General features: G+C 36.6%; 1 protein-coding gene across 1 annotated transcript in view; it reads right to left on the bottom strand.

The window, feature by feature from the left end:
- Positions 1-1,989: 1,989 nt before the first annotated feature.
- cplx4a (complexin 4a) overlaps positions 1,990-12,273 on the bottom strand; it is a 35,957-nt gene continuing 25,673 nt past the window's right edge. Inside the window, exons 2-3 of the mRNA XM_043680323.2 lie at positions 7,867-7,954; positions 1,990-2,293 (exon numbers count right to left, since the gene is read on the bottom strand). Coding sequence (XP_043536258.1) covers positions 2,066-2,293; positions 7,867-7,954 — 316 coding nt within the window. The 3' untranslated portion in view covers positions 1,990-2,065. The remainder of the gene's footprint in view (positions 2,294-7,866; positions 7,955-12,273) is intronic.

Genomic DNA, 12,273 nt, shown 5'->3' with positions numbered 1-12,273 from the left:
TGCACCCTTTCCAAAGCTTTCACATCTTTCTTATAATGTGCTGACCAGAATTGTACACAATACTCCAAGTGCGGCCGCACCAGAGTTTTATACAGCTGTAGCATAACCTCATGGTTCTGGAACTCAATCCCTCTACTAATAAAAGCTAAAACACTGTATGCCTTCTTAACAATCCTGTCAACCTGGGTGGCAACTTTCAAGGATCTGTGTACATGGACACCGAGATCTCTCTGCTCATCTACACTACCAAGAATCTTACCATTAGTCCAGTACTTTGCATTCCGGTTACTCCGACCAAAGTGAAACACCTCACACTTGTCCGCATTAAACTCCATTTGCCACCTCTCAGCCCAGCTCTGCAGCTTATCTATGTGTCCCTGTAACCTATAACATGCTTCATCACTATCCACAACTCCACCGACCTTAGTGCCATCTGCAAATTTACTAACACACCCTTCTAAGCCCTCATCCAGGTCGTTTATAAAAATGACGAACAGCAGTGGACCCAACACCGGCCCTTGCGGTACACCACTGGTAACTGGACTCCAGGATGAACATTTCCCATCAACCACCAACCTCTATCCTCTTTCAGCAAGCCAATTACTGATCCAAACTGCTACATCTCCCACAATCCCAGTCCTCCACATTTTGTACAATAGCCTACTGTGGGGAACCTTATCGAATGCTTTGCTGAAATCCATATACACTACATCAACTGGTTTACTCTCATCTATCTGTTTGGTCACCTTCTCAAAGAACTCAGTATGGTTTGTGAGGCACAACCTACCCTTCACAAAACTGTGCTGAATATCCCTAATCAAATTATTCTTTTCTAGATGATTATAAATCCTATCTCTTATAACCTTTTCCAACACTTTACCAACAACAGAAGTAAGGCTCACTGGTCTATAATTACCAGGGTTGTCTCTACTCCCCTTCTTGAACAGGGGAACCACATTTGCTATCCTCCAGTCTTCCGGCACTATTCATGGAAACAATGACGATTTAAAGATCAATGTCAAAGGCTCAGCAATCTCCTCCCTGGCTTCCCAGAGGACCCTAGGATAAATCCCATCTGGCCCAGGGGACTTATCTATTTTCACACTCTGCAGGATTTCTAATACCTCTTCCTTGTGAACCTCAATCCCACCTAGTCTAGTAACCTGTATCTCAGTATTCTTCTCGACAACATTGTTGTGTTCTAGAGTGAATACTGTATCAAATAAATATTTAAAACCTGAGCTAAGATCCTAACACTTGCTGTAGACTGCTTCGTTACAGGTTTAAGCTCTTACATCAATAAGAAACAAATAATAGCATGGCAATGAGAGAATATAATTTACTCTAAACTTGCCAAAAATATGATTCTACTTTCATGTTCATACTTAGAATGCAATTTTTATGACTTGTAACCTTCCTACAGGTCATTGTAAAACTTTTTTCTGAGTGTCTTTCTTCTATTGGGTTTTGTCTTTATCAAAGTAAAGGATGACTGCAGAGAACCTTTCACCAGGTACTTCTCACATCTATGATCAAAGATAATATAAATTAATGGGAATTTTCAATGTTTTCTTTGGTCTCCAAAAATTCAAATTTCACCTTTATTTTCTGTGATTTGTACAGACAATTTTTATTGATTGTATTAATTAAGGAGAATATCATCTTGTTGTCATTGTAGATTTAATATCAGATTAGATATATCATTCCACAAATTCCAACAAATCCCACAGAGTAAATTAATTTCATCCAATTCCCACTGTTTAAAATGTATGGCAGCACATGCATGTTCACACTTTACAATCTTGACAGAGGCCTTTGGGGAGAAATAATTTTAAAATATACTTCAACGTTTTGATAGCTCTTCAATTAAACATACTTTTTTTCCCCTGACATGCATACATACATTTTTTTATTATTTTCCTCTGAAAAATTGTGCCCCAGATGTCACACTAACATTGTTCATATCAAGAATGGACAGTGGAGAGACAATTCCTGTGTGAAATGCATGATTACAAGGTTTATTCAAGGTTTTACAGAAATTGAAAGTTGAGGGGTCATCACTGGCTCACATTATGAAGCATTTCTGTTCAGCAGCCTGCTTTATTTCACTAAATGTTGCCTGGGCCTTTTCTTTTATTTGATCTGCATCCATATTCTGGAGGCTATGAATTTGCCCAATGAAAGAATCTTTGTCATCTTCTTCCTCTTGGTCTTCATTTACCATCTTCCTCAGCTCTTCTGGCAGCTCAACATCCTCTCTGGCCATTTGAATCTGATTCTCATCCTGTTCACTCTGTACAAACAGAAGTCACACTATCGTATAATCCATAGGAAATTGTAAAATGGTAACATGCATTTTTATTAATATGACCAATTTCATAATAATTCCTTGCTTATAGGTTTTGCAAAGCAAAACTTGAAAATGTTATCATGCACATGCAAATGTATTCAAGCATAACTTGAAAATGTGCAGAAATGACACTATCTTTCATTCTATGACAGAATTACAAAATCAGGGCTCACACAGAGGAAAGGGCAAGAGAGTAAAGGAACCGACTTGCAGGTGTGTTATTCTTGGCTTTATGTTTAACGACAGTTTACTTTGGAGGCTTATCTATCTGCTAGAAGTTGAAATTGCAAAGAGTAGTGTTATATTGTTTAAAAGACTACCAATGGAACTACTGTTCTTCATTTTCTGCAATAAAGTTACATACAAGTGTTGTAACTGATTGGATTTTTGAAATATTCATTTGAAACTTTGAGGTAAATTGAAATTAATATAACAAGACCTAAAGGTCAAAACCAGACTCAATAAATGGATTGCACAATTAACACTTGATGAAAAACATCCAGTAACTTTTTATTTTGTGCGGGAGAAATGAATACAAAGTAATATTAGATGGAAGTGAAGTACTGATGCACTTAGAATTTATAATATATTTTCTTGTCTGCAAATGAAAAAAAAATGCAAACTTTTCTTTCCTCGTGATTGTGTCCCTTTAAATGTAATGTAGCAGGAAATAAAACTTAATCACATATACAAATGTGGTTCATTAGGATTTGAGTAATGACAAATATAGGATGTCATAACTAAAATGTTTTTACTTTCAATTCAAACACGTGAATTTGGAACTTGATTCTTATTAAAACTCTTCAGTAACATTGATGAGTTTATTATTGTCTTGGTGGAGATTGTTCCCAAAACCTATGAGCAATTATAAATTGACAGCTCTGTTTTGTTGATTAGCTGGTCTAAATGATGAGAACACACCAGATGGTCCAGATGCGCTTGCTGTTCTTGCTTTTCTTTTTAAAAAATGCTGGTTCCCATCAATGAAACAGCAAGAATTATAAAGAAATAGGTGTGAACCTGTACTTTGGGATGAGAAAGTCATAAAAAAGATTGTTAGTTTACTTAAAGATAAAATTAAAGTTTATCATATAAAAGAATCATTAAGAGAAATGAAAGAAAAAAAGAGCCATGGATGACAGAATTAAAGTCTTCAAAATGTTTTGACTTTTACAGTTGAAGTTGTATTTGGAGTTTGTACTATTTATAAAAAATATAATCAGCATCACGTTTTCAGTGTTGCAACAAAACCAGGTAGCTCAAGGAAACAGAAATGTTTTCATAGGATGTGGATATTGTTGGTATAGTCCTAATTACCCTGACTAAATGTCTTATCAGGCTAGTTCTGAAGGCAGTTAAGAGTCAACTACATTATTGTGGGTTTGAAGTTACAGCAGGTCAGACCAATAAGGACAATAGATTTCTTTTCCTAAATGACATCAGTGAATCAGATGGGTTTTTACAACAATCGGTGATTGTTTCATGAGACTAGCTTTCAATTGCAGATGTTAGTTATCAAATTTAAATTCCACATGTTGCCTTGTTGGGACTTTAACTCAAGTACTCAGAGCATTAGCTGGAGTTTGTGGCTTTCTAGTTATTTCCATCACCACTATATTCAATAGAAGCATTTGGCAGGTTAATAATTTATTTGTACCTGATTTCTGGAACTATCAGTATTAGTCAACAGCTTGCTGTTTCACTTAAAATATTTGTTGTTTTGCTTGGAATGAAAGAGTTGGATTGAAAAATTTATATTTCAATTTATAAAAATGGACTATTGTTGTTTTTATTAATTCACAGCATGTAGGAGTTGCTAACAAGGCTAGCACTTCTTGCTATCCCCAAATGCCTGGAGGACATTTAAGGGTCAACCACATTTCAGTGGGCCTGGAGTCACATAAGGACATAAGTTTGCGTGTTTGGAAATAACCCTTATTCTAAATTCTGATTAAGCAAACTTTACAACTCGCCTTACCCTAAACTGAAACAGAATTTTAAAATAATTTTCAAACATTAATGCTGCTCCTCTGGAAATTCCATGTTATTTCACTGGAGAAATCGCCACATCAATTTCAGAGTTCAGAATATGGCTTTGAACTGCAAAGCTGTTATGCTTAAAGAAGTTGTATTCCTTCCCAGTAAGCAATGGAGATCTCTCTTGTTTACCCTGTGATTAGGCGTTCTACACTTTGTGAAACTTTTCTGCTAGCAGAACGTTTTTGATTTTGCTGTAGATTGTATGGTTCTGAGCCTCGGTACATCTTGTACCATTGGCTTCTTCTGTTTCTTTGCTACAGTCAAAGCTTCAGTGAAATTTCCCCAACTGGTTGATGTACTTTTTGATAGAATCTCTACTGTGATTCTATGCATATCACAGTACTGAATCCATTATTATTTATCTGATTCTGTATTTCTGAAAGAAAATAGACCTGAACAAAATATTTTTTCGAGAATGTTCAGGTACTAGGTATCAGAGACAGAATGAAAGCCCTTCACAAACACACAGTGGGTCAATCAGCATCAGCAGAATTTGCAACCAAGATTATTTTGAGAATGAATTCTTATTCATAGAAAAGCTGACTGTTAAATGGCACGTGAAAAGGAACAGAATGAGAAGAAAGTGCTTTAAAGTCTTTTTCTTCCTTTCCATATTCCCTGCTTCCCTGTTTTAAGTATTATTTCTAGTGCAAAGATCCATACCAAAAATATTCTCTTCCAGTATTCTGTTTGACCCACTGCATGCTTCCACCATTTGCTGTTTTTGTTTCAAACTTCCAGCATCTGCAGTTTTTTTTTGTTGTTGGAATTAAAGACATCTGGCAACATTCATTGCTATCTAATAAAATGGGACTATGTTTGAAACTAGCAAAGGAAGCAACAGGAGCTAAAATATCTAACTGTGAAGATTTAGGCAAACAGATGTGTCAAGAATTGAGTTTGACCAATTCCATAGCTGCGATATAAAATAAACTTGTATTCAAATTGGCAAATATCTGAATGCACATCTGTTTGGATAGTTAAAAAATTAAAGTTGTAAGTGATTTGCATTGCAAATACATTTTGAGCATATAATTTTGTTTTATTGTAACTGAAAACTGTTTAATTTTAAAATAACAATTATTATTGCTTAAACCATAGAGACAAAAATGACACAGACAGAGTCTATTCAGCCTACTGCTGTCATGGAGCGATCTAGTCAGTCCTACTGCCCCTGTTTAGTTTCTATGGTCCTGATTCCTTTCAAGTGCCCATCCAATTTCCTTTAAAAGTCAATATTTCTGCATCCACTGTCATTATGGGCAGTAAGTCCTGTGTCATTATCACTACGTTAAACATTTTTTCTTCAACAATTTCACTACAGCTCTTGCCAAAAAAAAAAATAAATCTCCTGGTGCTTGTATAATCAGTTTTTTTTTCTATTATGCCTTATTTGATTTGCCTGAATTAACTCAAATCTCTCCAAGTACCTGTAGAGATTGTAGCAAGGTCAGCCAGGTGGATCTCATAGAATATGAGTCTCCTGACTGGGGTTGTTAACATGGTTCAGTCAGGGAGCCCTGGCTGACAGATATAAACAGGAGTGTCAGAGATTCTGTTCACTCTGAAAGCTGCCTCTGAGGAGAGTCAAAGATTTTCCATGTGTAAATAAAGGGTGACCTGATGATGGGATACCATCCTCAATGGAGATATTTCAGTGCCTGTTGATTATTTCTTCCTGACTAAGAATTCCAAATCCTTATCCAGTGAATGAATGGGCTGTTGCCCAAGACAAAGTAGGACATGGTCCCGTCAGGAGTGGTCCTGTCAGTGATCCAATAATCTAAAGGCCTGACCTAATGATCTGGAATCATGAATTTAAGTCTCAGCATAACAAGTGATAAAGTTAAATAACATTTTAAAAAATCAGGCATTGAACACTATTACTGGTAGTAACCATGAAGTGACTGAATTGCTGTAAAAGCACATCTGGTTCAAAATTGCTCTTTGGTGAAGGAATGCTATCATGTTTCCCTTGTCTAGCCTTTAAGTCACACTAGACTCTTAACTCTTAGATGGCCAGCAATTCATGCAGCTTTATTTAAAAAGCCAACTCACCACCATCTCCAGGTCAAATAAGGTTTGAAAACAAGACTCTGCCAGAGATAAGCTTGTGAACTCTTTGTGTACTTTTGGCTTCAAGGAAAGACACATAGAATTGTTTACAATTCAGTGTTTGTCACCGATGTCAATAACAAATGTAAAAACTGGCATATTTTCTACATTATATGTATCTGAATATAAGTATAATTCCAGATTTTTAAACACGTATCTGATATGTTTGCCAAAACAAAAACACACTGAACTATCCCAAATACTGATTCATGTTTATTTCCCTTTAGGCCAAGCTTTCAACTGAGAAAACCAAGCTTTTACATTTTAATTCCTGAAACTGACCTAATTGGAGGGCCAAAAAATATGGGATTATTTGGGGGTGGCGGGGGGAATATGGAAGGGGAAGAAACAGGTAGTGAAATTCACTGGAGACTTCTTTCAAAGAGCCCACATGACTGAATGTCCCTCATCTGTGCTGTTTTATGAACAAATACTGTAATAACCAGGTTAACTTTAATTGATTGAAGTACACTAGTTTAGATTTCCTGGCTAAATCTTCATCCATATCTTTCTTATTAATCTGTGATTGTAACTCAGAAACAGCTAAATTTAATTAAAGAGTAGGCATTTTAACGCGGAGCATACTGAACCTCTCTTTTAGGAGTGGATTCAGAAGTTTTGACTGCGAGACATGTTGGAAGAAAAACTGAAACCTGTTTGTCACTCAAATAACAAAGTTGTCAACTCCCTTTGGGCTTGCATAAGCATTTAAATTAGCATGTATTTGCCAACATTACACAGGACCTAGGAACAATATGAGTATGATTTTTTGCCAGTTGATCAACTTTCTAACCAACATGCATTGCTGCCAACATCTAAAGGGCCAAAGAGCTCTATTTTGAAATCTTAATGGAGCTTCACTCTTGGACATTGTCTCATTTTGCAACTTTTGCCAATGCAAAGGCAAAACTGTTTTGCATCAGTCTGAAAGACATTATAGTATAATTGATCTAGGGAGTATCCTGTTGCAATCGATCATAATGCCATTTTTATTTTATCTTGATACTCGAGGCTATGTAGAATAGTTGTATTGCAAATCAAACAGAACACCACTCGTTTGTTCATATGGATTGGTACTTTCTGCAGACCTTCTCCTGATTAACTGCCATAATATCAGCAGGTGATCAGGAGAAACCACATAGATGATATTTCTGCAGACCCTCTGGCAACTAAATAGCCCCAAGGAAATTCATATCGGCAGTCTTCTCTTATATGATTGCCTGGTGCAACATCCTGTTCAATTAAATTTAAGCAGGAATAATACCCTGGTATGTTGTTCCATCATAATATTTAAAACATATTAACACCAATCTATTATCATTTTTTGTTTTAATAAAAAAATCTGCAAATATATTTTTAACCTTTGGGAGTCTGTACTTTTCTCTTAAATGAACCCTTAGTGTTGCTCTTTCTGCTTTCTTCTGTGCAAACAGACCATCACGTTCCATTCTGAAATCAGAAAGAAATAAACAGCTTCAATAGCAGAACAAAAAAAAATGAACAAAAAGCTCCCTCATATCTGGAAAGAACTGATGATTATTGTTAATTGTTTCTTGAGTTCATTTGTGCAATTTTCTGACAAGAAAACTGTTTAAAGAGTCTAAAATGCAACATTAAACTTATTTTCATATCGAGGTTCTTTATTGCTGCATAATCTTCTGTCTCTTTCTCTCTCTCTTTGTACAATTTATTGCCATTTCGAAGTAAGTCACCTCTTGGTCAGATGGCAGTTCAGGTCAAAATGAAAAATGCATCATTACAAACTACTGACAGTATGAAATGTGATTTTGATATGTATATGGGAAAGTAGTGTTCTATCAAGATGCACTGTCAATAATGGTTTTCCAATCTTTTGAAAACCACAAGACTTAGCAAGTTTGAAGACTGAGAATTTAGCCAGGAAGTGTAAAATTCCTGGTGAAAATTTGTCAGTGGCAGCATTGGTAAGAAAACCATAAAAATGTTGGCCCTTTTCATGAACTTTGAATATCCCAATGTGATTTACAAGCAATGAAGTATTTGTGAAGTGCTGTCACTATTGTGTCATTTACACACAAGTCTCACAACTCTAATGAGAAGTGTAAGTCAATAAGTTTCTAGTGACATGAATTGAGGGACACCTTTTGGGCAAGGGACTAGAGAATTACACTGCTGTTTTAAAATTAATTTTTTTTATATATTTGCTTGAGTGGTTAGTCAGCACCTTAAAAACTCATTGATAAGATGTTCCTGCTCATAGTGCACTAAGAACTTTCAGCCTGCCTGAACCTACAGTTTTATCTCAGAGACTGCTGCTACCTAGCCTAAGAATATTTGCACAAGGTATGTATGTACAGGAAACATGTTACAGTTGTTAAGGTTTATGTATAAAGGAAATTTGCTTGAGAGCCAAAGTATTATCATTGATAGACTATGAATGGTATTAGAAGGAAATACAACTTTCAAGTTATGTTGAGCAGAGCATGATGACAGAACAAGCGAGTCCATAGACACAGCACTACAAGGAAAATTGTTCCCTTTTTACAGTGAAATCGGTGCATAAAAAATGCTTACACTTTCATTAAAGAAATCTATGACAATTTTCTGATGTTTTAATCACAGCTGCTCTAGTATTTGAGTGATGAAAGGTATGTAATTTCTGTGTTTGTATTGTTTTTAGAGTTTGGATTTTAAAGTAGTGGCATATGGATTTTGGTTACTTCTGTGATGGGTTCTCTTTCAAAGTCTTTGTAAAACTTATTTCAATACTGCTTAGAAAACAAGTGCCTATAGATCCCTCTGGTGTGCTTGTGGAAAAAATGTTTATACCATGGTAATTTATGATATATGAGTAAACAATTAAGGCCATTAGCTTGTTTTCCATTCAGAACAGTGAAGGATTGAGGTTTGTTTACAAAATCCAGAGATTAGAAGTTTTTTTTAGGGCAATTCAGAGGAAACTTGGCTGGAGTCAAAAACAAATTTAGTTTTCTCTCTTTACAGGAATATGTTAGTTCAGGAAAAAAAGTCATCTCAGCAGAAAGGTTTAGTTTGTGAACCTTTAAAACTAGAAGAGTTTGTTTAGAAATGTACAGGTTATTAGAATGGAGAAAGCTTACTTTCTGAGTTGTGGAAGATTTGGAAAAAGTTCATTAAATTGGCTCCACAGTCTATAGGAAAGAAGCTCTCAGAAGTCAGTGAAGTAGACTCCTAACAAGTTGAGAGATGGAACATACTTTTCTGGAGTTGTGTAATGAGTTGGAAACTTTTTTTTGCTGTATGTTTTAAGATTTTTCTATATTATGTTCTATACATAGAAAGCTTATTTTTGTAATATACTTCTGATCTATTGTTAAAGAAACTCTGCAGCCTCGCGTGACTACTTTATAGTCACTGATTACCACATTAACGAACATTTGAAAGAAAACATAAGATGTCTGATCCACAGTGATCTCCAGCATTTGTTGTTTTCAGTACAGATTCCAGCATCTTCAGTAATTTGTTCCTACACAAGATCTATCAAGCCAGATTTTATTGTGATTTATATTGAAGCTGGAATCAGAGCAATATTGTATTAAAGATTGGAATTCCAAATATAAAAGCACTTACACCAGATGAAGAAGCTTTTGCTGCATTTGTTTGGATAGAGAAGTTTACAAGGCTTGGAGCCTCAGTGGTAAGTGCATATTAACCAAATAGCCTTTGATTTCATGATATTAAATGCATGAAAGCAGAAATATTTCCAGGCCCATCTCTTTGGCATAGCTTAGACAAATCAATAGAAACTCAAAATATATAGACTCATGATCTCACCTGTTCCATCTGTATGGAGCCAATTAATGATGTAATTGTTGGCCATGGGAAGTGTTTTTGAGGCAAAGTAACATGAGTACTGCTGATAATAGACACACTTTGTTGGAGCATTTTATCTTGCACTCATCAAGACAATTTGCAAAATTTAACTTTAAATTTTTTTTTAGTAACACTCAAGGTACAGCTGGACAAGCCAGTGTACGCTAACATTTACCCAATGTGTGTAATGTTTCTCCCTTTTCGGGTACTGACAGATTGTTCATTTCAAATGTTTTATATTCTTCTTTCATATAATCCTTTTCTGTTATGATTAGGATAACCACTTTAATACATTCACATACAAAATGTGAATTTACATTACTTTTCAGTTGTGCAAGTTTTTGCCACCAGGAGTTCAGCAAAGGACACCTTAACAAATAACATGCTGATAGGCTACAAGCTTTTACACACAAATATCTTCTAAGTAATTTGGGTTTACTGCAGTCAATGGACAGCATGACAGAGTCATACTCAGGAATCGTACCTTAGAGACAATGTCCCAGAAAAGACCAACACCATCCCCTTCCCACCAGTAGGGTAGACCCAGCAGAGGTGGCACAAAGTGGTATACTGTTGGGAGGGAAATGTCCTGGTAGTCTTTAACATTGAATCCAGACACCATTAATATCTCATCATTCCAAGTCAAACGTTGATAAGGAAACCTCTATATGAATGGTATACATCGCTTCCCCCTTGGCTCATGAATTGGTTCTCCTCCATGTTGAACACTACTTGGAGAAGCACTGAGGGTGGCAATGTTTCAGAGTGTACTCTGAGTGGAGACTTCAATGTCTGTCACCAAGAGTGACTCGGCAGCACCATTACTGACTGAGCTGGTGGAGTTCTAAAGGACATAGCTGCTAGACTGGGTCTTCAACAGGTGTTGAGGGAACCAGTAAGAAAGGCAAAGCATATAAGGATGGCTCAGCGGTTAGCTCACTCTGCTACACATAAACAACCCTAACATCACAGTGTCAGGGGCCCAGATTCAATTCAGGTGACTGTATGAAGTTTCTCCCTGTGTCTGTGTGGGTTTGCTTTGGGTGCTCTGGTTTCCTCCCACAGTCCAAAGATGTGCAGGTTAGATGGATTGGCCATGCAAAATGGCACATGGTGTCCAGGGATGCGCAGGCTAGATAGAGTAGTAATCAGAAATGCAGTGTTACAGGGTTGAGGTAGGGGATGGGTCTGGTGGGATGTCCTGTCCTACCAAATCTAGTCGCAATTAATTGCACACAATTAAATGACTCATTGGAGGAGGAGGTTCCATAAGCATCCCTATCCTCAATAATGAAAGAGCTGAAAATGCCTACATTATAGATGTAGAGATTAGGCCAATATGCCTTGCACACAAAATCTAGACAAATCCAATATGGCCAATTATAGTTTCATCAGTCTCTCCACTTACAGTCATAGAATCATAGAGTAATTCAAGAAGAAACAGTCCCTTCAGTCCAACTTATCCATGGCAATCGAATTTCCCAAACTAAACTGGTCCCACCTGCTTGCATTTGGACCCTTTCCCTCTAAATCTTGCCTATTCATGTGCCTTTCCGAATGTTCTTTTAAATGTTGTATCTGTGCCTATCACTTCCTCTGGCAGTTCATTTCACATACAAACCACCTTTTCTGTGTGAAACGGTTGCCCCTCAAGTCCTTTTTAAATCTTTTGCTTCTCACTTTATAAAAATGCCCCCTGTTTCTGAATTCCCCACCCTATGGTAAAGACCTTTGCTATTCACCACTTGCCTGGATGGGGGCAGTTCCAAAAACACTCAAGAAACTTGACACCATCCAGGGTGAAGGAGCCCACTTGATTGGTCCCACATTCACAAAAATGCATGACACTCATTAGCAGCAGGGTGTACTGGCTACAAGATGCACTGCAGAAAGGCTCCATAGTCAGCACCTTCCATCGATGACCACTACCAGCTAGA

This window comes from Chiloscyllium plagiosum, unplaced genomic scaffold (assembly GCF_037043375.1).
Source record: "Chiloscyllium plagiosum isolate Xiang-an unplaced genomic scaffold, Cpla_swu_hap1 HiC_scaffold_1, whole genome shotgun sequence".
Lineage (NCBI taxonomy): Eukaryota > Metazoa > Chordata > Chondrichthyes > Orectolobiformes > Hemiscylliidae > Chiloscyllium > Chiloscyllium plagiosum.
Note: the sequence above shows the minus strand (reverse complement) of the source record. Positions and strands in the feature narration are given on the sequence as shown.